The sequence below is a fragment of the Lissotriton vulgaris genome, chromosome 12 (assembly GCF_964263255.1).
Source record: "Lissotriton vulgaris chromosome 12, aLisVul1.2, whole genome shotgun sequence".
Taxonomy (NCBI): domain Eukaryota; kingdom Metazoa; phylum Chordata; class Amphibia; order Caudata; family Salamandridae; genus Lissotriton; species Lissotriton vulgaris.
Genome location: NC_141700.1, coordinates 368655864 through 368682697, shown reverse-complemented (window position 1 = coordinate 368682697; position 26834 = coordinate 368655864). Strand labels below are relative to the sequence as shown.

At 42.8% G+C, this 26834-nt stretch overlaps 1 protein-coding gene across 1 annotated transcript in view; it reads left to right on the top strand.

The window, feature by feature from the left end:
* Positions 1-26834, top strand: part of SLC7A10 (solute carrier family 7 member 10) — a 521979-nt gene that overhangs the window by 217447 nt on the left and 277698 nt on the right. Inside the window, exon 2 of the mRNA XM_086945141.1 lies at positions 26548-26752. Coding sequence (XP_086801267.1) covers positions 26548-26752 — 205 coding nt within the window. The remainder of the gene's footprint in view (positions 1-26547; positions 26753-26834) is intronic.

Genomic DNA, 26834 nt, shown 5'->3' with positions numbered 1-26834 from the left:
TTGTGACCACAAAATAAGTTTTTCTAATATACAACTTCCATTTTAGGAGTCAGTAAACTTTTACCAATTATTAAGGTGGGATTCCAAATGGTTACCTGATTGAAATTTATATGGGGTATGTTGTGGGCTTTCTGGGAGAGCCAGTCACAAACAATTGAAGGGTTACTGGCTGCTTTAAAAAACAAAGTTTTCTTATTTACAAGCAATCACTTAGGAAATAATATGAAATGTAAATAACTATAAATCTGTCTAATTTAATGTTTAAACATATATAAATAAAACATAATGTATCATTTATTATGACATTTTCTAAACCTCTTTTGAATTTAAGCATTGATGTAACATTAATTATTTAAAATGAAATTAATGCAAAATGTATTTGATACATAACTAATCTATACCGCATAATAAATAAATATACATTTTTATACTTCAGGGAGGGTGTTTCTATTTAGTGCTTGAGAAAAATAATTTGAATTTAATTGTTCAAAATAATTAAATATTTGATTTGACATTACATTATGTATGCTGTAGCATTTTAAAATGTTGTTCTATATTTTAAATAAATTTACATTATTTTACAGTATTAGTTAACATGAATATATTTTTAGATTTTTTTTTTACTTTAACAAACTTTTACACTATTCCCTATCTTTTAATATAGGAAATCTCTACTCTGGTGGTGAAGATCTCCCTCTACGTGTGAAGAGTTATAAGCAGTAACTTAACATTCATGAATTAGGCGCCACCCGCTGAAATCAGAGGGTGGGCCATGTAAGCTTACAGGTTTGAGTAACTTCACACTAGTAACGGGTGAATAGTCAAAAGTAGACATTTTTCCCTTAGTACATTTCAGAAGCCAATTTCATAATTCTGGTATGTGCAGTAAGAGTAGTACTGCACATTCCTGGAATCATCTAGGCCAATGGAGGCATATGTTTATTTATTTCTTTATAAAGTTTTATATATAGCGCAACTTGACCCAAGAGGGTATACAGAGCTTTACATGCAGGATCTTTGCGTTAAAAGTTACAGCAGTTACAAGAGCATAGTAAAGTACAGTACACAAAACAATGTTGCAAGAATTCGTAGGAGGGAGGGGAGGAAGCAGGGGAGCTGAGGAGGAACTGTGCCCAATGCCTGCATGGGTAGGTGACGGTCAGGGGGGAAACCAGGGCCAATTTCCTCAATAGCTGTCTAGCAGCTCCACCGAGCATCAGACATCTTGCTCAGGTCTCAGCCTTCAGAAAAAACAGTTTTGAGTATATTTGATTTGAGAAGTGTATATAGCGCTGTCTAGACCCACAGGTATCAGAGAGCTTAACCAGAGGATCGTTGCATTACAAGGTACATCTGAAACGTTTTACATAGCCCTGGCTAGACCCGAAGGTATCAGAGCGCTTTATTAGGGGAACAAATGTTGTACATGTTTCTATTCCTTTGTATCTAAATTGAAGTTAACTCAGTTTGTGTAGTAACTGCATCCTTTAGCTGAATTCTAAAAGCACCAAAAGGGCTGGCCCCAATGGATTTTGTTGATATATTTTTAACTTATTTGGGTCTTGTGCACAGTATACAAAAATTCAGAATAAATAAATACATTATGAAACTGGTTACCTGCCTTGTCAGGCAGTGACCAGAAAGTACTATGCCAACAAAAGTTAAGTACCCTCTCCTGAAGACCAGGTAGGATTTAATCCCAGGAGACAGACCAAAACTGGCCTGTCTGATGGCTGGTGGAGGAGGTCTCATTCAGTACATCCAGACCTATTTTTGAGTGCTTTGCAGAATAAGGTCTTTTTAGGTCTTAGGGAAGAAGGGAAATGGATTGCATGTGTCAAGACGCTGACTCAAATAAGAGGCTCCAAATGGATGAACACATTAAAAATATCATTAAAGGTGCCTAACTTTAAATGAAATTGCTAAGATAACTAAAACCCTTCATTCCCCAGCAAGACTTGAAGCATGTCGTACAATCACTAGTACTTAAAAAAGTTGAATACAGTAATGCTAGCTTTGATTGGTCCTGAAATCCAGGCAAACCCCTTAACACAATAATTAATGCAGCTGATGGCCTTGTGACTTGCACCAGCAGCAAGGACCACATCTCCCCAGTGCTCAATGACCTTAAATAGCTTCCAGTGGAAACAAGATGTGCCTACAAATTAGCACACCACGAACTAGGTTGTCCATGTAAACACAGAAAAATAACTGGCACCACGAAAACTCAAAATACCAGGAGAGATCTGTGCTTTCATAAAATAGGTCTAAAACTTGAACCTCTGTAAAAACAGAAATATGAGACCAGACACAAGCCTTCTCTAGTGAGGCCCTGAAATGACACAAACTCAATATTGCCCTACCTTCACCAAGCCTACTATCAGCATTTATAAGTAATGAGCTAAAAAATGATCTTACAAAGAGGTAGCTAAATTCACCATACTGTTAGTTTTTTAATGCTTGGTGGTTTGCAATAAGACATGCTGTTAGTGGGTCCTGCTTCAATTATATAAGGGATGAAGTATCTCTTGCCATACATGATAAGGATATTGCAAGTCACTGAAGAGTTGCATGAACGTATAGAGGAATGAGACCAAAGGCCAAGTTCTTTTATAAGGTTATGTAAGTCTGAAGGGACTTGCAATATCCTTATCATGTACGGCAGGAGGTATGTTATTCCGCATAATACATAGGCACAGCATCATCTTTCCCTCAAACCACTAAGGAAATAGATTTTACTAACATTTTACTCAGGGTTTGTGTCACAAAAGTGGCGTAAACCAGTACAAAAAGTTTTTTTAATATACTTTCCAGCGCAAAAAGTACTGCTTTGTGTTACTTATCGTTACAAGGACTTTACATTGGTGGTAAATGGGCATTTCCTTGCAACCTCCTATGGTTTTTGATGCAAAACCATATCTAACAGTAGTAGACAGGGTTTTGCGTTAAAGCTTAACACCACTTGAAAGCAGGAGTTAAAACGAGACATTTTTTCATTTCTCCTTTCTTTTACTCCTTTACATGTGTGCTGCACTGTACAGCACACATACAAAGTAGGATACGTATTAAAACTGGTCTAAGCATAGTATTTGGTAGTCAAAGGAAACCCTTCCATTGCAAAACCTATGCTCGACTCTCATGTACCCTTGCACTATGGCTCAAAGGTGTGTGCGTGGTGCTCAGCAGCAGAATTCTGCGGCGGTGCTAGGAAGAGGGAAGGAGAGTGCTATATTTCTGTAGATATAGCAGTCTCCTGCTCTCTTCCTGTCACGCAACACACCGCAGCATTTTCGACTGCTGGGTTGTGTGACCTTTTTGAAAATCTGGTCCTTAAATCTTCAGTACATAACTCTTTCATATAAAAGAGAGAGCATGTTTGCAAACATGAAGAATAAAGATAGAATCTCTAGTGCAAAATTAAACACATAAAAAAAACTGTGAGACATATGTTGTAAAAGGAATTTAGAATCAGTTTAATACAAGTCAGCTTTTTGTTGTTTTTTAAAGGTGCATTAGTCTGTATGTGTGGACAAGTGCAGGAAGAAACTAACTTTTCTATAATTACATAAGGAGTACAAAAATAACATGTTGCCATACATATCTCCTTTCTGGTTGTCACTGTACAGCTACAAAAACAGAGCAGAAGAAAGAAAAGCCATGTTTGCTTTTCGTTCTATGAACAGATGCTTTAATTATGCTCCATGACATGACCTGCTTTCCCCTGGCTGCTGCCCCTGGCAGCACGCATTGTGAGATCAGAACTCAACTGCAGTAGGCTATTACAGTGGAGTTCTGTCACAGGTCTTCTGTTATAAAGAAATTTGATACAAGCTTTTATACAAGTTTTGCAGAATCCCATGTATTATTTTTCTACACATGCTTTCTATCTTCCCATGCAGCCACATTCACCAGTTTTTGTATGCATTTCGAAAATTCCTGCTTTAAAGCACCCCTGTTTTGCCAGACTTGTCACATCAACACAACAACTTGTTTTTCACTTTTAAATGTTTAGGAAAGCACCACTGTCCTGTCAATCAGGCATTACATTAAAACACCACATCGTCTTCCATTGTTCTGAGTTTAGTAGTGACTGTTCTTGCTTTCTGATATCAAATTTGTCAAAAATTGCAATTGCTTTCATGTGAACAGATCTTCGACACCCTGAATGCCTGGTCAGAGCTTAATACATCTCATGTAAGTAAGTAAATGTAAGGTACTGGGTGATAAGATATGATAAGATGCTTGCATTTGTGAATAGCTGTCGCTGTTTCTTCGTAGAAGGATGCAGTTTTACACCTCGGGTAGTGCTTGCTAGTAGATGCCTGCCTCTATCAGGACTACCCCAACCCTGCTCTAATTTAGAGCCAACCTGAAGAATCATCTCTTTAAGGAACAGTACATCATGATGCAGTAACAGTCCTCAAACCACTACTTCTCCTATGACATGTTGAATATGTCTAAGCCTTTGACCACATACATATATTTGAAAGTGTTTACAGTTGCCTGCATTGGTGAACAGCTGTCCTAATTTATGAGTAGGGTCAAGTTTTTTAGGTCGAGTCTGGGCAGCGCATGCACAGCTCTGCACACCATGCTGTATTGGAGTATGGAATAGAAGCCCCGGCCACTCTTCACCTATATTTGTCATTGGGTTGTGTCATTGTCCTTCGTAAATGCTTGCCTCTGATTCATTAAAGGCTTGTTAGTCCCCCCTTAGTACCGCCTTGTCTTCATTCGTAACCTCCTATGAAGACTGGCCCATTTACTTCGGTTGTTATATGGTGAGTCTTATTTAGACTGTAAGCACCATTTTCTTTTAATAGTTTCGCCTACTGCAGGCACGACATGCTTTCATGCAACATTCAGTGCGCCATGCATGTTTTCACTTTCTAAGCAGCCCGGGACATTGGCGGCTACTTCCTTGAATAGATCTCCCATTTACATGAGTATGAGCTATTGGCATTGTACATGACAATGTCTTTTATTTATGTGTTAATTATCAAAACGTATAAATAAAAGGTATGAACAGGCGCCCCCGCGCATAGGGGAGGGGCACCCTCAGTTGAGCCACGTGACTGAGCCCCCTAAGGGCTGGCTAAGAAGGGGGTGTATCGAGTAAGGCGGGACGGTGATGTCATCAGGGCGCGCAGGATTGTTGGGGAGGTTGTTTAAGGCTGCGCCCTGGAGTAGTTGTCCTCAGACCTCTAGCAAGCGGTAGAGGCACGCCGCTGAATGGGAGCGAGGTTTTCGGTGTGCAGGGTGGCTCAGGAGGTTTGAGGGGGCCTAGGCGTAGTGTTTTGATTGGTTTATGTTTATTTTAGTGTGTGTTTAGTTTGCGTATTCAGTTTAGACTTCTAGGCGTTAAAAGCGCCTTCGCGCAGCATAGAAGCGGTATTCAACGCAGTGTATGGCTAGGACGCGCCCTTGTTCTCACTTCCGGAGTTGTGCGGGGGGGCGCGGTACTGGCAGCTCGCGGCAACTGAAGTGGGGGCCCCCGCCCATAGCAAGCTCGGATGCAGGAGACATGTGACCGTGTTACAGGGTCGCGCTAATTCTTACGATTGCAATGACCAAGGGGAGGGGCCAAGACCTATGTGAGGGGGGGCGGTAATATCCTCGCAGCCTGCAAGGCTCTGCTCGCCTAACACAAGGAGACATTAGCTCGCAGTTGCAGTGAGGGGGGGGACACCAGGAGCACTTGAGATGTGGCCAGGGCCGGACTGGGAACAAAAACTGACCTTGGGGGTGCGACCGAGCTCTTTGCCGGGGCCGGTTTTTGGCCGATTTTGTTACAGGGCCGATTTTGCAGCTATGCTGCAAAAACGGTCCTGTAGGAAAAACGGCCCCCAGGGGCCCAAAACCGGCCCCCACCCTTGCGGCGCACCGGGGGATTGCCCGGTGCCCGCAACGGCCAGTCCGGCCCTGGATGTGCTCACACCAGGAGGCAGCCCGCAGCTGTATGGGAGCGTGCCCTCAGTTCAAAGGGGCGGCGATAGTCCACAGTACACACATTGCACAACGTTAAGGCGGGCCCGCGCCGCAGCCAGCTTCCAAATTGTTATCCAAAGCTGGGACGGCACATAGGGATGGTCCCATTTCCAGACCCGTAAGCCAGAGTCCTGCCAATGCTTTTCTTTCCAAAGAACATTTTCAAGGGACCATTAGTCCTTTACATAGTATTTAATTTTCCTTATGATCGTACTTTATGTACCAGTGGAATTACTTTCCTCAGTCACAATCATTAGCGGAATCAGTATAATAGGCGTAGTTGTACCACATAGTCTCAAAAGTTTTCCTGCATATTATGCCATCTGCTTCCTGTATTTGCTTAACATCCACGCGTCCGCACGTATCCCTAGCTCTTCCTGCCTTGGTAGTGCTTGGGCGTCTGAAATATTAAAGGTAATAAGTCTATGCATTGATGTTATGCTGTTGATTTTACTGGAGAGTTGAGTGATGGAAAGAGCAGAGGTATTAAGTGTATGCATTCTTATTAGGCAGTTAATTTATTGGAAAGTTACTAATGTAATAGCATGTTAACGCAGTCAGAGCCGGTGAAGTAGGGTAACTTGCGGGCTGGGCTCAGCTAAGCTTAGGGTGACCAACCGTCCGTAAATTTCACGGACAGTCCGTAATTTCGGCCGTCTGTCTGTTGTCCGTGAAGCATTCTTTAACGGACGCCATTTGTCCGTAATTTTAACCTCGGGCACCGGTCGCACTACCCTTAAGCCGGCACAGCTTCCAACCTCCTCCCTTCTTGACTCTGATGCAAAGCTCAGATACCCCGCAGCATTGGAGAGGCACAGCGGGGAGGCTACCCTCACACCTTCAGCCCTGGATGAGCTGTTAAGAAGTGCTTGAAGGTGACTGAGAGGGAGGGGCGGCAGCATCAGGAGCAGGGGCATCTATTCAGATGCAAACAGCCCTGAATGCGCTGTGTCTCTGCGATTTAGGAGGGCTTCACACATTTCATTTCTGCCCATTACACTGTGCAGCAGTGGTTCTCTTCACAGAGCTTAAATACTGTCACTAAATTGTAATTAAACCTCGGTTCTTCTAACATGCAGTCTTAATGTAATAAAATTAAGAAATGGCACAATCGCACCCACACTAATTAACAAAGTATGGCGGACAATCAGTTAAATCAGTTCTCTTGGAGCATCTCCTGTAAGTACTGTACATCACAGCGGGGGATGGCAGAACTAACATTTTGGAAAGAGCCTGTCTTCTCGTTGTCTTGTCCAGGAGGGGGTGAGGAGCCCTACCCCACCCTGGAAGAGACCAAGATGATACTAGAATACTGCATACCCACCCCTGTGTCCACCCTGGTGGATCCTGTTCCCCCTCCTGTGATGGCTCCTGCCCCGCCCCAGTGATGGCTCCTGTCCCCCCACCTGCCCCCCCCCCCCCGCCTGTGATGGCTCCTGTCTCCCTCCTGTGGTGGATCCTGTCTCTGCCCTGGGTGGCTTCTGTCCCAGTCTTGGAATGGCTCATGCAGCAAGGGTGAAGTTCTTGATGGGCCTGTTGTCAAAAAGGCTCTGCTCAAAGTTAATATGAAAAGGTGGGCGAGTGAGTAAGTGAAGGGATGAGTGGATGGCTGGATGAATTAGTGAAAGGGTGAATGGATAAATGAAAAATTGAATAGATGGATAATGAGAGAGGATGGATGGATTGATGAGTAAGTGGAAGGATGGAAGAGAGAAAAGGTAAATGGCTGGATGTATGGGTGGAAGGGTACCTGGATGAGTAAAAGGGTGGATGGATGAGTGGAAGGATAGATGAGTGAAAAGGTGGATGATGAGTGAATGGGTGGATGGATAAGTGAAATGATGGATGGATTGATGAATTTATAAATGCAAGGTTGAATGGATGGACAAAATGAGTGAAAGGGTGGATGTAAGGATGGATGAGTGAGTAAAAGGGAGTGTAGATGGACAAAAGTATGAATAAATGAGTAAAGGAGTGAAAGGATAAATAGATGAGAGAAAGGATGGATGAGTGATAGGGTCAATGGATGGATTCATGAGTGGATTAGTAGATGGATGGGTGGGTGGATGGATGGAAGGAAGGATTGCTAAGTGAAAGGGTCGATGGAGAGAGAAAGGGATGATGGACGGATGACTGATAGAGTGGAAGGGTGGAAGGATGAGTGACTGGGTGGATTGATGAGCAAGTGAAAGGATGGCTGGATGGGTGAAAAGGTAAATGGGTGGATGGATGAGTGAATGGATGGATGGGTAGAAGAGTGGATGGATGAGTGTCCAGATGGATAGGGTGAAAGGGTGGATGGATGGATATTGGATGGATGAGTGAAAGGATGGATGAGTGAAATGATAGATGGAAGAATACATGATGGATAGGTTTGCAAATTGTTGAGTATGTTTGGTTATGGCTGGGCTTACTTCTATACTATTGCGCGACCTCTGATGTGTCTGTAAAACGTATCCAATTGTCCTGAAGTTTTGTCCTGAATTTTGACCTCCTGTCCTGAATTGGTGTCCTGAATTTCGACCCTTTGTCCTGAATTTTTACACTCCCCGTCCTGAATTTGCACCAATGCCAGTTGGTCACCCTAGCTAAGCTAACTGTATCGTCAGTCATAGTCTATGCACTCATGTTATGCTGTTGATTTTATTGGAAAGTTGAGCGTCTGAAATAGCAGAAGTATTAAGGGTATGCTTTCATGTTATGCTAAGCTAACTGTATCGTCAGTCATAAGGAAAGTCGGTTGCCAGTTCCGCTCTGACTCCCACAGGGTCTTCAAAGGGGCTCCTAAAACAAGCACTTCATGCGATGGCCCCCTCCATGGCGGTATTTAATAATGCCAAAATTATTTTGCTTGAAGCTCAAGCTTGAAGGAAAGCGTAACCGTGTGTAAAGATGTTTGACATTTACTGAGCCTATTATCAAAATTTTTAAGATTTTGGTAACACAATCTATTGCAATGGTGACATTGGTGTAATACAGTTATTACAGGAAAGTGACGGTGATGCGATTTTCCTTTACCATGACATGTAGAAGAAACCTGGGGTCGCGTTGTTGGTTGGGCCCAAACATATTTACTGGGGATGATATCCCTCTGTGATTTAACCAGGGATCCCTGTTCATAAGCTAGGGGGCCAGACTTCATAACACAAGGCAGAGCGCAGTTATGTACAATACATGTGTTGGCTCCGCATGATCAGTGTTTACTTAGTACATTCCTCATTTAGGTTGGTTTTCCAGTGTACTAAATGTGTTCCTTTTAAGTGGTTCTGATTTATTTCTCCACGTAAGTAGTTAGGGTTCAAGGGATACACCAACTAGGGCTCAGATTACAATTCATATGTCATTCTATGGAGGCTGCAAACAGGTAGTTCCTTTTTTGCAACAGCTGTTATATGGGCCGTCAGGCAGGGCTGGGGAGGTTAATGGATTAACTAATCGATTGCAGGCCCCGGGTTCCATCTCTTGGTCATGGGTTCAATTCCCGGCGAGGTACTCTTAGGATTTCATCGTGGCTGAGGTAGACAAACATGATTCCATTAGGTAAAGGAGCATCTGTTATTCAGCAACAGTATGCCCAGGGGTTTGGGCGGCAGCAACGTGGGAGTCACTCCTTGCAAGTTGGGATGGTAGTGGCAGCCCTAAGGCATAATATTTCTTTATTGAAATCTCCTGGCGTCCGCATCCACAAGTGGTTCGTATTATGTATTAACCCATGCATTACAGGGGTCGGTGTTCAACCTCAAGCAAACAGGTTCAATTCCCTGTGTGTACGCTTAGCCTTTCCACTCGAGGGGGTGGCTACTAAGCAACATTTGGTTGGCAAACCAAGCATCAGTTATTCATTGCCAGGATGCCTCTTTGGGGGATGAAAGATTCAGGCATATACAAATCATGCTATAGGTCAAAATAAGGATGGGCTGCTGCAAATTGGTATTCGTCCTCGGGTTCACCGGGTGGGGTAAGTCATTTTGTACCTAATTTGCCCCCAATACCAAAACAACTGCTTGCCCGGCGGTGATTTTATTCACCTGGTGTGGAGTAAGTCCAATGTTCCAACCCAAGGGTGCTGCACGTAATCCTTCTATAGCGAAACGTTGAATTATGCTTTTGTTTAGAACATAATCACCCAGGAAGATGTGGCGTTTCTATATGGAACCTGCCTTCTCCCGGGCATTAATTAACTGCATCTTTAAGCTCATCCTCACAAGTGTGGAGATTTATTGGTGGCATATTCGGCTTTGTGGGAAATTGCCAATTCTAGCAATATTGGCGTAGCTTTATGTAATCAACAAAAGGTTATGCAGGTTTAACTGCATCTTTAAGCTCATCCCTGCAAGGGTGGAGATTTATTGGTGGCATACTCAGTAGTCTTTGTGGGAAATCGCCAATTCTAGCAATATTGGGGTAACTTTATGTAATCGACAAATGGTTTTATGCAGGTTTTATTTCTCCTTCCAAGTGGCATCAGTCCTCCGTGATGGTGGCTGGAAGTAGCAATTTTCTGAGGCCATAAACCACAGGTTATATAGGGAATTGTCAGCAATCCTTGGAAGGGACCTCAGTAGTTCTTAGTGAGTACTCTGTGGTGCAACTCTCATGCAGTGGGCCTCGGGAAAGACACACATTATAATAGCTGAGGACGGGTGGTGTGCAACACCATTCATGGTACAAGCACATCTCATTAAAAGGTACCGCCTTTTGGGACAAAACCCAATTGCCTAATATTTACCAGCAAAGTTTCTCCTACTGTGTAATTGTCAGAAGACTTCACAAGGACAATGGAGGTTCAGTCTCTGGATGTACCCCATGAGGGGGTAGGATTGAAGTGTGCAGTGGTTTGGCGGGGAGGGGGACCGGCCTGCTGGTGAGCCTCGACTCTACTGCCCTAACCCGCCACTTATGGACTGAGATGAATCTTGGGGAGGTTGCCTGTGTTCAGGTACCTCGGAGGGCCGGTGCGCTATGCTGTGCCCTGGGGAGGGTGCCTGTGTTCCGGTACCTTGGTGGGCTGGTGCACTATGTGGTGCCCTGGATTTCAAGTAAGGCAACCATTTGCTTTAGCGTGTTGTGACCTGCTGGCACAATGTGCGCAGCACAGGCTCAAAGACTGTGGACAACTTAATGCTATGCTCAACTGTAATGACAATTTTAATTTCGTAGTGCCTTTGACATGGGAACAGGCGGTGTGCAATATTATCAGCAAACTGCTGGCTCTAGACAACACATTTATTAGAAAACACCATCCCAAATACAGGTGTTGGGCTATTTCAGGCATACTCCACAGGAAATAGGGATTGCTGGTTAATATTTCAACAATTGGGCGGCGTTGCTAAATGACCAAGATTTGATATGCAATGTTCTATAGCGTGGATGCAGCCCTGCAAATTTATAGGGCTGTATTTCTTTTTTAAACTCAAATAACTAGAAAGGGTTATGATTTATTGGTGACATAATCTACAGGTGAGTGGGATTGCGAGAAATCAGTTTAGATTATAACTATGGCCAAGGCAGGCGGAAAAGGAGGACTGACCTACTGGGGGTCCTGGACTCTACTGCCCTAACGTGCATTGTATGGACTGAAAAGACTTGGGGATGCTGCCTGTGTTCAGGATCCCCAGTGGGTGGGGCGGTATGCGGTGCCCTGGATTTCAGTAATGCAACTGTTTGCTTGAGCATATTGGGGCCTGCCGGAACAATATATACAGCAGAGTGAAAAGCTTGGCAGAATGAGTCAGTCATGTTCAATTGTAAGGCCAAGCTCAAGTGTAGGTGTAAGGTTGTGCCTAATTTTCATATTGCCTTCAACATGCTGTTGCCGCTAAAGTGTACGACCAGAACTAAAATTCCAGGGTAATGTTGTGCTCAATTTACTTGATGCCTTTAACAGGTTCATGTGTCTAAGCATAATGCTACAAATAATGGTTTATATGTAAATAGTAGCATTTTCTCCTATGGGTCTGTGGTTCTGAGAAAATTTAGGGCCAGGGTCCCACATTTGTGGGCGCCAGACCCTGGACAAGGGAGAATATAAGGTTTTATGATCAAGCTTCTTTTCATACATAAAGCCCACACTAGCCGAAAGTTAGTGACATGTAGGGTTTCTGTCTCCCGCATTTGCACTTTAGCGGGGGCAACAGCACCCCATTAATGGGTGCAGCACGGTCCGCCTAAGTTAAGTTAGGCATTCTTTTGGGGTACAGCAAAGCAGCAGGCCCATTCATTTGGGCGGAGTACAGATTTCAGGATTGTGTCTAGTCCCTTTAGTCATTAGTGGAAAGGATCTAATGTCATTAGGAAGGCATCTGTTACGGGTGGCCTGGTGCATTCCTGTGATCAGAAGTAATTCCGTAAGCTACCACAACAGGTAGAAGTTGGTCACAACTGGCGCTAGTAGTGGAAGGGACCAGTTCCGCAGAGCTGGAGTGCATCTCTCAGGAAATGCATATAAGCTTGTTAACCGCATTATTCTGGTGGCTATTGGGGAGCACTAATAACATCTTAGAAGAGGCAGTAACCAAATACAAAACTTGGATCGAAAAAAATTACCTTCACAGGAACTGAAACCACAAGAAGAAGAAAGAATGGTATTTGTTTCAAAATTTTCCACCAAAAGTCATCAGATAAAAAAGCCATCATCAAACACTGGTCATTATTGACATTGGAAGAAGATTTTAATGGTATTTTTTCCAAACCATCTCGATTCGCATATTCACGAACATGGAACATTAAAGAAATGCTTAATCAAATAGAAACATGAATAAGTGGAACATACAAGGGAACAGTGCCATGCCACAACTCTGGCAATTGTAATGCTATCATCTGAGGTAACCAAATTTTGCACCCAACTAAAGAAACTCCAATACATTTACGGGTCACAGCTATATGTGACCGCAGCAACCTCATCTATATGTTAAAATGGCCCTGTGCACTAGCCTAGGTGGGCAAGACAGAACGGAAAATAAAAACTTGTTTGACAGAACATAAAAGTAATATCCGTACCAAACAAAGTAAATCTACTGTAGCAACACATTTTAACTCACACAATCATAACCCTAGTCAACTACCATTCTTCATTTTGGAGTAAGCACAAGTTCTCCTTGGAAGAGACAATACCCAACACTTACTAAGAAGGGAAGTACATTGGATAAACTTTTTGAACACCGCACATCCGCTTGGACTTAATGAACGCATTGATTTAAATTGTTTTCTTTAAGTCTTCAATTCTTAGAAACCTGAATAAATTCTTCTATCCACACAGTTGGGGTAATATAGAAACCATGTTAATTCTAGATCTGCAATGTAGGATGTGCTGATAGAATGCTTTGTATTCTTAGATGAATTGGTAACCTCGGAAATACCCAGAGTTTCATTACACAGGAGGATCAATGTAAATGGTTTTTAGTTCTTGTTCCCCTTTATTTGATAAAGACATTGCAGACACGTACAGTAGCTGATAGATATTTGAATTTGACATCACCATCTAATATGTTTAAGTGAAACCTTGCTTATAATCCCTCGTAATTTCTTGTACCATGAATAAGTCGCTTGAGACGCATTTTGCGGGTACCCCACAGCTGCTTTTTTTTCGCACACGATTTACTCGTTTTTTTTTATATAAATATATTTTTTAATACATTGCACTTTATTTCCTTCAACAGTATTTCACCGTTATCAACTTTCATTGTCCACTGAGATATTTCTCTTAAATTCTTTTAAATTCATAGTAATGTGACACTCGGGACGTATTTACTGTCATAGTCCTTTTACTTTCAGCACGCTAAGCTGCATGAGTCTTTTCACTCTGTTTACACTGGCATGTGATACAATCGGGCGGATGTTTACCGTCATTGTTCTTTTTTCCTTTTTTCTTTCATCACGCTAAGCTGCATGAGTCTTTTTTACTCTGTTTACACTGACACGTGATACGATCGGGCGGAAATGATAGAATTTAAATACCCATTGGATGTTAATGGCAAACAAACGCCAAAAAAGCATGGATAACGCCACACCACCTGGGGTAAGCTTTTCGTCGATATGGGTGCATAGCGCCCCCTTTTCAAACACGATACCTTCTCGCTTCTAATCTACTTTTACTTTTTTCCATACAGCCAGTTAACTTTATAACGTTTTGAAACGTTGGATGCTCAAATCTTTGTTTACTTTTCCCAGTGTATGGGGAATGCACGTACGCATCCTAAAACTCGTGTGAGTAATTTTAGATTGACACATTGTCATTCACGCTTACCTCATGGGCACTTCTTATTTTTGTCACTAGTACAACGTAGCGCGTCTTGGTTTTTCAACTTGCACACTCCGATCACTTTTTCTATATAAGTTGCACGTCATTAACCCACGCCTCGTGGGCACTTCTTATCTTTGTCACCAGTTTAAAGTAACTAGACTCCGTTTTTCACTTTTCCACATTTCATTCACTTTGAGGTACAATTCGCATGATTTAGTACATGACATACGAACACTTGGGGAAGTTTGTTAAAGTACCTGTTTCTTTACCCTTTCCCTCAATTCCTTTCACATTAACCAAGTCATAAATAGGAGGAAGGTATACCCACGGCAACATAGAATAACACCGCACTTTATGTGGTTACAATGTCTGAATTGTGTAAATCAGATAGTACCAGCACTCCTTTTGGTAATACTGTTGTTAATTTACAATTGCAGAATATTAAGACCCCTGAAGAAGAGCTCAAGCCCAAAATGCATTGGGCAGAAATTTTTGTTTGATGTTATGGCAAAATGAAAAAATTAAGACTAACATGTGTGAATAAACACAATTAAAATTGAATCTAAATATTGAAAATATTATTGAAGCTGTTTTGATTGAGTGCATCCTGGGGACGTTTTTCAGAACGAGGGATAACGCAAGTTCTGAGTATTGGGGAGCACTGTCACTGCCGAGGGGGGGGGGGGGCGAGTCCACCGGGTAGCTTAACACCCTGTGGCGCAGCACTGACAGTTAACAACAAAGTGGGGTGCACAAAAAGGGAAGATCAGCATCTGGATGGACCCTATCTTTTATTAACCCTACTGCAACGATATTTTTAAAAAGAGTGTGGTTCAAATAGCGTTTTTATTTTCCTCCTGAGACATTCACTTGCATCCCCCGCATTGCCTGCATTTAAAAATTATGTTTCACTGACTCACCATTTTGGCGACTTTCAGCCTCTCTCGGTCTCTGTCCGCCATCTTGGGTGTGGGGTGGGGACTCGGAGCCCTCAGAGGTCTCCCAGTCAGCGCGCTAGGCTTGCAATTTCCCTACTTAAGGAGAAGGGATGCAAGCGCGCAGCGCTCGCGTGCAGCGGGCGCGCCACTAGCGAGCCCGTCTGCGCCCGTACGCGCCCTGCCGGGCCCAGGGACCAGGACCCATGGCGTACATTTTGTTTATACTATTGAACAATTACATTTACTAAGAACAGACACTGAACTATTAGGGGCCAATGTGCTAGCCAGGCTACGGAATGAATCGTTACCGATGGACTGTAACTTGAAGGGAAGGGACCTATAACAAAGCAAGGCCCCCTAAATGTAAATAAGATCAATGGCCTTAGGCTAGCACTGCTTAACACACGCACCCTGCAGAAACATCATCTGGAAGTGCTGTCTCTCCTTTTGGACGGGAACATTGACATCTTAGCCCTCACGGAAACATGGCTAGGTGATTCATCGACCCCGGATATTTTGGCAGCGCTTCCAATTGAATATGACGGGCTATGGTACAACCGACCTGGCGATTCAAGGGGCGGTGGCATCGCATTCATATTTAAAAAGTGTCTTGTTGTGGCTCAGATTATCGCTGAGAATTGCGATATGGCGGAACTTTTAGGAATAAAAATTACCTTGAAATCCGCTTGCCTTGCGTTACTGGTAGTTTACCGTCCCCCAAATGCTTTCCAGATTTTAATGAACCATTCTTAGAGCTCCTAACAGATCTTAGCTCAAGATACAAACATCTGGTAATAGTTGGGGACTTCAATTATCATTGGGACAAGATACCCAGAGACAAGACAGAAGCGGGATTTGAAACAAATTTGACCTCTCTAGATCTATCACAACTGGTCAAGGGCCCTACTCATATGAAAGGTCATACCCTCGATCTGATCTGGTCCTCGCTGCCCAACATTGAGATAACAGATATTAGCCCATGTGCTTGGTCTGATCATTACCTGCTAAGATGCTGGGTCCTGTGCGGTCATCCTCCACTATCGACCACTCCCCTGTGGAAGAAGATCAGATCCTGGAAAAAAGTGGAAGCGGACCCCCTAGTCTCCACACTGCGCTCTATGCCACTTCCTGTCATGGGTAAAGGCAATTTAGATGATAAAAGTATTGCGTTAATCTCCTGCCTTCAGTCGGCCATCAATACACTTGCACCTGAACGACTAGAGAGGGTCAGAGACAGTGGTAAGGGAGCTCCCTGGTTTGATACTACTCTAAGGGAGAAAAAACGGCTTCTCCTTTGGGCAGAGAGGAGGTGGAGACTAAATAATAAGCCAGCGGACTTTGACGCTTATAATAGTCTCATGATTGAATATAAATCCTATATTCTCCGAAAGAAGGCATCCTTTTACGAGGAGGATAGACTAGGCAACGCAGTAAACAAACAAAAAGAGATTTTCCTGATTTTGAAGGAACTTATTCTGAGAGGGAGCAAGACTCAAGTAAACGATCTTCCCAATTGTGACCAGCTCCAGGAGTTCTTTCTCCAAAAGGTATCATCTAGAGATTACCACTACCCCAAATGATACCAGCATTAAGGACCCTCTGAGCCCCCCACAATGGAGTGGCACCTTAATGAGCTTTCCCCGCTTTGATGCGGAGAGCCTCACGGCCACAGCAAATCAGGTTAAATATGGCTCTAGAATCGACCCGTGCCCATCTAGGTTCTTTCAAATGGCCTTGCCTGGTTTGGAAGAGCTGATGCTAGATCTTCTAAATGAGTCGTTGCACTCAGGTTATCTACCGGCGAATATGAAGGAAGCTAGAGTTATTCCTCTCCTGAAGAAAGCAGGGGCTGATATAAAAACTTTGAAAAACTATAGACCTATCTCCCAGCTCCCTTTTTTAGCAAAGGTTCTGAAGAAACAGGTCTTGAAAACGCTTGTGAGCTATCTGGAAGAGTTCAAGCTACTTCATCCTAGACAGGCAGGCTTTAGACCACAACACAGCCCTGAGCTAGTTATGGCGTCAGTGGTGGATGATCTGAGAATCAGAGCAGACAATAAACAACCATGCACCCTGATTCTCCTGGACCTGTCTGCAGCATTCCACATGGTCAGCCACGCCATCTTGCTAGACCGGGTGTCGAATCTTGGGATCAGGGGGCAAGCGCTTAAATGGTTAACCTCCTTTCTAACTGGTAGCTCGCAGAGAGTGCAAATAGGAGACCAATTATCTAGGGCCAGTCCAGGGTTCAGCACTGTCTCCCCTTCTCTTCAATATTTACTTGGAGCCTCTGGTAGCTGAGCTAATGCAGAGAGACTGTCAAGTATTTAATTATGCGGACGACACGCAACTCTTGGTTCAACTGGATAATACAAGCCAAACCCAAGACTCAGTCAAAAAACTTCTTAGGTTCACGGTTAACTGGATGGCCAATAACTCTTTGAAGGTTAACCCTGGTAAAACAGAGGTACTTATCATCGATACTCCCAACAATCCCTGGTGTGAGCTTTTCTGGCCCCCAGAACTGGGTGAGGCACCTACTCCTGGGAAAGTAGTGAAGAGCCTGGGCCTAAAAATTGACTCTGAGTTGTCTATGGCCCCCCAAGTTACCTCGGTGGTTGGCACCTGCATTGGCCTACTCCGCCAATTGCGGGAATTGGTACCTATTCTTTCAGTCCCAGCGCATCAATCCATTGTGTCTGCCACTGTCATAGCCCCGCTGGACTACGGTAATTCCCTCTACCTGGGCCTTTCAAGAAAACTCATCAGGAAATTGCAGGTAGTCCAGAATGATGCGGCTAGGCTCATCTTCTCTCTTCCGAGAAGAACTTGTGCCACTCCTTTGCTGCACAAACTATACTGGCTGCCTATTGAATATCGGGTGCAGTTTAAATGTCTTTGTGTAGCCCATAAGGCCAACTAGGGGGAGGCCCCCAAATATATCAAGGATCGACTGGTGAGGTACGTCCCAGGCAGAGCCCTACACTCCTCCAAAGCTGTGAATTTGACGTCATCAAGATTCAAACTTAAGACCAGAGGAGGTAAAGCTCTCTCGGTCCTTCTCCCTCAGCTCTGGAATGAGCTTCCCGCCTTCCTGCAAGGAGACCCAGGGCTCCTGTCTTTCAGAAAACATTTGAAAACTCATCTGTTTAGAAAGACATTCCCCGCAATATAATGGTCAGGCTGTGAGGAGCTCTTAGTGGCAGGGTGTTCTGTTTCCTCTGGAAAGCGCTTAGAGACCAGTGGTGATTTGCGCTATACAAAAACAAGGTAACCTAACATAGCATAACAGGAGGGGGTAGGTTCCACTTCTGCTGAGGGTAGGCAGAAAAGGAGGACCAACACGCCAGTGGTCCTGGCCTCTACTGTCCTAACCAGCAACGTATGGACTGAGTAGAACCTTGGGGAGGCTGCCTTTGTTCAGGCACCCCGGTGGGCCGGTGTGTTATGCGGTGCCCTAGATTTTAAGTAATGCAACTGTTTGCTGTGCGACTTGGGGCCTGCCGGCACTATGTGCGCAGCTGAGTGGAGAGCTTGGCGGGATGAGTCGGACAAGTTCCATGTAAGGCCAAGCTCAAGTGCAGGTGTAATGTTGTGCCTAATTTTCTTACTGCCTTTGACATGTTGTTGCCACTAAAGTGTACAGCCAAAATTGAAGTTTAAGTAATGTCATGCCTGAAGTACTTAATGCCTTTGACAGGTTGAGGCGGGTAAAGCATGATGCTATGAATAATTTTATATATCCAAACAGGATGTTTTTCTCCTATTGGTCTGTGAAGAATTACCTGGTTTGATGTGAAATAAAAGGCTATGCCTACACAACATGCTCTGACTGTGAGAGTTCTTGGGTATAGCGGGAAGAAAAATGTCAGAAACGGAGAAGGGTGAATGTCACGTTGTGCGCATAATATTGTCATTTACAATGCCAATAGCTTAAACTCTCGCAAATGCGAGACCTATTGCATTGCAAATGCTTGTTTGAATGGCAGTCAGCGCTCGCAGGTGCTTGCATTAGCATATGGCTACCTGTGTTTAATCACAGCTGTTTGGCTTAGTACATGGCTGTCTGACTTGTGCAGATGTCTGTATATTTTTTAGTGCATGTGTTTCTTCATGAATGTATGCTTGTGCCTTTGTCTCCAATTTACACATTTATGTTAATAAAAAAAATAGGAATGCAGTGACAGCACTGCTTCGACTACCCTCGCCGGGTCACTGGTTTCCAGGTCGTCGCTGGCACCTCAGAAACATACTTTGTACATGGGACCAAACCAATACAAATTCACAGCCAGCTACAGACAAACTTTCAGTGACATCCGATGCTTCTAGAAAGCTCTACTCTCGTCGACCTAAAACCCTAACCCCTATAGCTTGCACTAAATAGGTGGATTATGCATCGACTGTCAACGCAAAAGAAGGGCCTCTGAAGGATAAAGGCGCAATCGGTTCAGCATTAACGACGCATTTCTGTGAACTAGCACAATCTTTTTATCCACTGCCAACCAAAGTGGACGCCATATCATAGAGCCGGAGTCTGCAAGTCCAAAGAGGGCAGGATTGGACAAAATAAGTCACCAGAGCATTTCACGGTGATATGGTGTTCCTTTGTCCCCATCTCTTTCAGGCCCCAGAAGTCTGAATGTCTGGCTGCAGGCCTGCATGGTAAGCAGGAAGCTCTTAAAACAACGACATCATTTCTCAGTGTGGTTGCCTGGGGAAGGGAAAGCTGGAAATGTGGCAGGGGGTGTTGGTTTGACCTCGTGCCACTGAGCTAAAAGCCTTTTGCTGTATAATAGGAGCTTTGCTGAATACTCGAAAGATTGTCTTCTAGCAAAGAAAACTGGGACAAATTATGCTGCTCGTTTGCAAAACGGATCCTTTTTACTCGGCGTGCCTGCGTTGTTAATCCAATTTCTCTAATTCTGTGCTATTTTTAATGAGTTTACAGTTTGCTTCAAAAAGTCGTTTACAAGGTTTACAGACAACACCGAGTTTAGTCTCCTGTGGGAAACCCATGGCACTGCGAGGCCCGTGGGCAGGCCCCTTCCAGCTTGTGTATTCACTGGTCTGTTCTCTATGTTGTTAGCCAATCTTTTATTCATGACGCGAGTCGCCAGGTCCAAAGTGCGCCATGATACTTCCAAGAACGTATTAACTTAGTAAAACAGTTTGTACGTAAACAACTGCCAAAAACTCTTTGGAGCTATTAGCAATAAGCATATTTAAACATTTGAAAACCTTATTTGCTTTCTGCCAACGACGTCAGTATCTTTAAAGTGTTTCAAATGTTTTACGGTTCTTTCTAAATAAGTTTATTGTTGCATTGTCCTGGCAGGTGTGTTAATCACGAGATACCAATGACAGAGCTTCGCAACATTTCTAGGACTGGCGTTAGCCAAGACCTTTTGATTTTACTAAAATAATATGCATAATATACTTATTTATAGAAGCGTTCAGCCACCTCTCTTCACCCATTTTTCTGTTGTTGTGCCTTTCCTATTTTGTTTATGCCCACTACAGTATACCGGAAAGGGCAATAGTGCAGCCTACTTAAGCCTCTGGTAAAAGTCACCTCGAGTGACTGCATTTTCTCTTTCGCAAGGTGGGCATCCGCACACAAGGAGTTCCCTTTAGTGCTTGCTGGTGTTGCTTGGTGTGACAGTAGGGCGCACTTGAAGTGAGCACAGGGCACATTCCAGCTATATCAGTTCCTGTCCCATTCAAGTGCTGTTGTAAATTGCTTTTACAACAGCACAATACAATATTGTAGCGTTCCTGGACATCCTTTCACCAATGGTTCTTTATTAATTAACTTTGCCTAGGAGGAAAGCCACACTTAATGGTTTTTAATTTGCACTACAATTGTAATAGTGTTATTTAAACATTATTTAAAGATTTGTCGGGTGCAATTTTTTTTTAGTATTCAATATTTTATATTGTAAATCCTCTTTCTCCCCTTCTTTCTTTTTATTTCCTTGTTTCCTTTTTTCTTTCCATCTTTCTTTCCACCTTTCCCTCTTTCTTGCCTTCTTTTTCTTCTTTCTTTTTGGCTTCTTTCCTCTTGTTCCTTCTTTTTTCTTTTTATCCTTTCATTTTTTCTTCTTTCATTTTCCTTTCTTTCTGTCGTTCTTTCTTTCCCTTCTTATTTTCTTACTTGTTTACCTTCTTGCTTTTCGATCCCTCTTTCTTTCTGTTTTCCATTTCCATTTTTTCACAAATATTTTTGCCCACAGCTGTTGTGTTTTTGTTTAGATGTAATGTGAGCCCATCAGCTTCTTGGACAATACCGTTTTGTAAAAACCATTACAAAACAAAACAATAATTGCCAAATGACTGGTGGCCAATGCCAGATGTAATGGCTTGGCCAATGCTTGTTTTTTTAAGTTATTTCTGTTTTGCAAATTTACATAGCGCAAACTTAAACCAAAGGTATTGGAATGCTTTACATCATGAGCACCAGTTACACTACAGAAATTCAGATTCAATTCATTTTTGTAGGCACGGGGAGATTATGGGGCACATGCATCACAGTTTTTTGCGGTAGCAAAGGGGCAGGTACATAGAATATGCCCCTTTGCAACAGCAATTTTTGAATTTGGGCTGCATCATCCCAAATGCAATAATCGCTATTTAGGTAATCACAAAATTTGTGACTACTTAAATTGCAATTGCATTTAGAGAATCACAAATTGCAATTCCCTAAATGCAATGCAACAACATTTTTTTTTTGCGATTTCGCTTTTAAGAAATGCAAATTACCATCAACCTAAAGTTGATGGTAATTTGGGAAAACATTAAAAAATGCACAAAAGTGCATTTACATGCCCTTGGGGCATGTGTGTGTGCAACATGTTTTTTAATTGCACTTTCAGGGGTGCATCAGGCTGTCCTTTTGGCACCATTACACTTTTGAAATTGCATACACAATTTGCGAGTACCTATTTGGTACTTGCAAATTGTGCATGCAATTCCCATTGATTCCTATCGGCATCTAGGCCCATAAGAAATATATGAGAAGCCATTCCTTATTTGCGATTCGCAATTTACGAGTCGCAAATAAGGAACATGTAGGAGTTGCACATTTTTTTCTGATTCCTACAAGCATAAGGAATTGTGATTCCTAAATTGCGATTTTTAAGAATCGCAATTTCGGAATCGCAATTCCTAAGTTTGATGCATGTGGCCCTAGGTGATTTGCCAAGAACTACAAGATGTTGAGGTGACGCCGATACTCGAAAGTGGTTCCCCCGTTTCAAAGTCTACTACTCTGGCTGTAACGCTGTATTCTCTCTCAAACAACATATGCAAATCTGCAGTCATTTTTAAAAGTTCATTCGGAATATTTGAAAATGAAGTTATTAAAAGTTCATGTGCAATATGGGAAAATGAAATGCAAGAACTAGAGGTGCTTACAGCTAGAATTTTGAATGCAGAGTGAATTTTTCCGGGCACCTAACCTAGCAAGAGGAAAGTGAGTTAATGCAGCCAGAGCTCATGGTACATATTGTTAAAGACTGACATTTCATCACCCATATTTCAAATTATCAGTTGTACATTTCTGTGTTACAGGGTTGTATTCTCCTCCTCAGTATAATTTTTGCTCCAGGCACACCTGCTTGGATGATTAACAAAGATTATTCAATCAAGAGATTGGCAGCACACAATGTCTCTCGGTGATCAAGCCAGACTCAGCAGTAACAGAGGAAAGGTGGAAAATAATAATAAACAATGTTGTGTTAGCTGAATATTATGGTAGCCCAGATCCTTTCAGCAATCGTTTCCTGCACGTTCAAATCAGAAGGAAGAGCTAGCTGCATGGTTTCTTTAAGCATTCAGTTCACACGTCACCATGCCACTGTAATACTGTGGTCAAGTGCTTGACCTCTAACTCATTTAAAAAGGAGTCCATCTGACAAGATTTAAACTGCACACTATTATAGGCGACAAATAATGTTGGAAAGCCTTTTCAATGAAACATCTCCTTCAAAAACTCTATTACATTATAGATGTTTAGTTCTTATATGTATGAACTAATAAGAGATCCACTTTAAGTGATAGTCAACCACTACCAAGGCAAATGGCATGCTTTCATTTGTAGAAAACTGAGGGCCAAAAACATTGATACCTATCCTCTGCTGGATAGACTCAACAACTTCATATAATGAAAATGATAGACCCGATTGTGTATTGAAGGTGGGAAAGGACTGTTTAGTGGGAGATTTGACAGATTATATTCTCAGGAGCAGCTTTTTAAAAAAATGCTTCCCGTTTGGGGCCACATCAGGGTGAGCAAGTAGTGGTCCCTTGGTCTACTGCCTGCTCTTCCCTAGGTTGCCCAACAGAATTTCCAAAGGAGAAACTGTTCAAATGATTTAGACCCGGCATTCTTGGTGTGGTTCCCCCCATCATTTGTTTTTGCTGTACTTGCGACTCTGTGCACTTTACCACTGTTAACCAGTGCTAAAGTGCTTGTGCTCTCTCCTTAAAACATGGTAGAATTAGTTTCTATCCATTTTGAATAATTCAGTTTGTTGTAAATTCCTTTTAAACTGACACTACCTGTGCCCTTGGCCTGTAAATTAAATGCTAGCATAGGGCCTGCAGCACTGATTGTGTCATCCCTTTAAGTAGCACTTTAAATAGGCATCAGGCCTGCCATTTCAGTCTGTATGGACAGTTTTAAACTGCCTTTTCAACCTGGAAATATAAACCTTTTGTAGTGCCCAAACTATCATTTGTAATACAGATAAGACACTCCTAGGGTAGGCCCTGGACAGCCCAGGTGTCAGTTTGCAATGTTTTTAAAGAGACATGTGCTCTTAAGTGTTACATGCCCTGGTAGTGAAAAACTCTTACATTCATTTTTCACTACTGCAAGGCCTACCTCTCCCATAGGATATTATCAAAGTTACCTTATTACATTTAACAAGCTGTAATTTCCAAATGGGAACAAGTAGCCAGTTCATGGTTGGTGTCTGTGGAATTGTAATGAAAAATCCTAACTTAAGGTGAAGTCAGATTTTAAATTACTATTTTGAAAATGCCACTTTTAGAAAAGTGGCATTTTCTTGCCTTAGCCATTTGGTGTCTGCAGCTTGTCTCTGGGTCACATGACTAGGTGTAGTTGACAGTTGGGCGTTGTGTATTCCTCATAATCAGTCACACACAATAGGGAGCTTTGGTGTACATGGATGGGCTATAACTGGCTGTATTGGAGGAAGGAGTTGGGCACAGCCTCATTTATACTTAAATAGGCTGTGTCCTGCTGCCACAGAAAGGACTGTATACCCCCTGTAGTCAGTCTTCTGCCAGGGCCAGGAGGACAGGGCAATTCAAAGGCATACCTCTAGATGCTTCTCCACATTTCAAAGGCTCAACTGGGAATAAATACTGGACAACAGACATCAAATCTTTAGTACACTTCTGAAACTGTGGATACTCTGCTAGGAAGAAGGACTGGTGTGCTGATTAAAGCACTATCATTTTGCTGACTGCTCCTCTGAAGGAACGGCTGTCCTGCATTGCTGACCTGCTGCCCTCCTGCCTCGGCGAAAAGGAATGGACCTGCATCTGTTGAAACCAGAAACACCAGAGTGACTCAAAGGGCTAGTGTGCTAGATGCGTTACTTGAGCCTCAGGTACGAAAGGCTCCAACCACCTTGACCCCAGCACCTAGACTCTGTCATCTGTGAGTCTGTCCTGCCAAGTGGTTCCACCTCAGTCCTGGATCCTTGGAAGTGGGCCAAAAGTGCTCTGCCATCCTCTGTGGATCCAGTGGAACAAATGCATCTCCTCTGCTGCGCGGCGCAACCTAGAACAAACCCAACACATCTCTTTTGCTATGTGGATTGGACCCACTGCAAAGACCCAAATTGCCTCTACAGCCTCTTTGGAACTACAGCTCTACAACACATCCTCGGCACAAGCCCTCACATCCTTTGTTGACGACAACCTCAGCGATGACACCAGGCTAAACATCGCAGACTCGCTGTTCTCCTGAACCAATGCATCACCCCGACTGTGTGATGCGTTCTCAACACCGGACTTCGCATCACAAGCCCTCATGGATGGAATCGTCGATGATGGTGGAGGACCTTGCAGCACAGCCTCCCCACAACTGGGAACCGATGCATCACTTCAGCTGTGCAACACATCTTCAACGTGAATCTTAACAATGCTTCACAAACCAGGCTTTGAGGTCTTACCGGATCCATATCACTGGCCCACATTCCATCACAGTCAGCCTGAACGTGTGTCTTTGTCCTAGGTCATTGGGACAAGATATCCACAGCTGGTGCTTTGACCATTTTGGCACTATTTTCAGTAAAATCTTTAAAATTGTAGATCTCCAGTTCTACTGTTATGTTATGTTATGTTATGTTATGTTATGTTATGTTATGTTATGTTATGTTATGTTATGTTATGTTATAGGTATTTATTGTGCGCACAGCTGCTCCAGCAAAGGAGCGTCCTGGCGCCCTACTGACTGGATGTTTGTTGTTTTGGTCTTGTTTTATTTATTAACAAAATCTGTATTTTTCCAACTTGGTGTGGGAATCTTTTTGTATGGTGATTATATCACTTTATTACTTTTTGAAGTGTTGCACAGATATTTTACACATTGCCTCTAAGTTAAGGCTGACTGCTCTGTGCTAGGCTGCCAGAGGGTTGAGCACAGGTTAATTTATGGGTGGTTTGTACCTCAGCCTGAAAAATATTGCGGTTGCTGCTTGACCAGGGTTCACACCCAGTCAACCAACAACCACATTTCTTACAACAGGATAACTTCCCATTTGGGAATCAGATACCAACGACTTTGAGATATCTGTAGCTGATCAATGATTTGCAACCACGATAACTATTAATTGATATATTCCATTGGAATGGAAAAAACGTTGTCTGGGTCCAAAATACTTTTTTGATTCCTACAAGGGGTTCTGTACATAAAATGCTCATCTGCAGTCACAAAGTCACAAAGCCTGTTTTTCATGATCCAAGAGTTCTGCAGTCACAAACATGTGCATGGTGCCTAGGTTATTTGTGCTCCTAAACTATGAAGCAAACCTGTTTCTTTGATGTAAAATATATACATTGCACATGTTAAATAGAGTAAGAAAGACTCATCATCCTATATTACACAAATCAAAAAATAGCTGTGCACAAAATTCATTTATTCCTTGTTGCATCACACTCTACTGTTGAGATAAAACCACAAGTTTTTAATAATAATATTAGAGAGGCATTTAACAGAGCAGCATGTAGTCTAACCTCATGGGTGTACCATCACCTCTATTGTGTTGGTGCTTAACAATGGTAGCTGCTGTAAATCTGCTTTCATATTGCCTCTATAACATTTCCCTATCCTCTCCTTTCTTGCAGGTAATATTATTGGTTCCGGAATATTTATTTCACCCAAAGGAGTTCTTGAACACACTGGCTCAGTTGGACTAGCTTTGATTGTTTGGGTTCTTGGAGGGGGGATTTCTGCCCTTGGATCTTTATGTTATGCTGAACTTGGGGTAACGATCCCCAAATCAGGTGGTGATTATTCTTACGTCACAGAGATCTTTGGTGGTTTAGCGGGGTAAGTACTAGATCCTCTTATTTTATCTCCTTGTTACCGGATTATTTCACATCATGTCAAATGTCAACATTTTAAATTGATG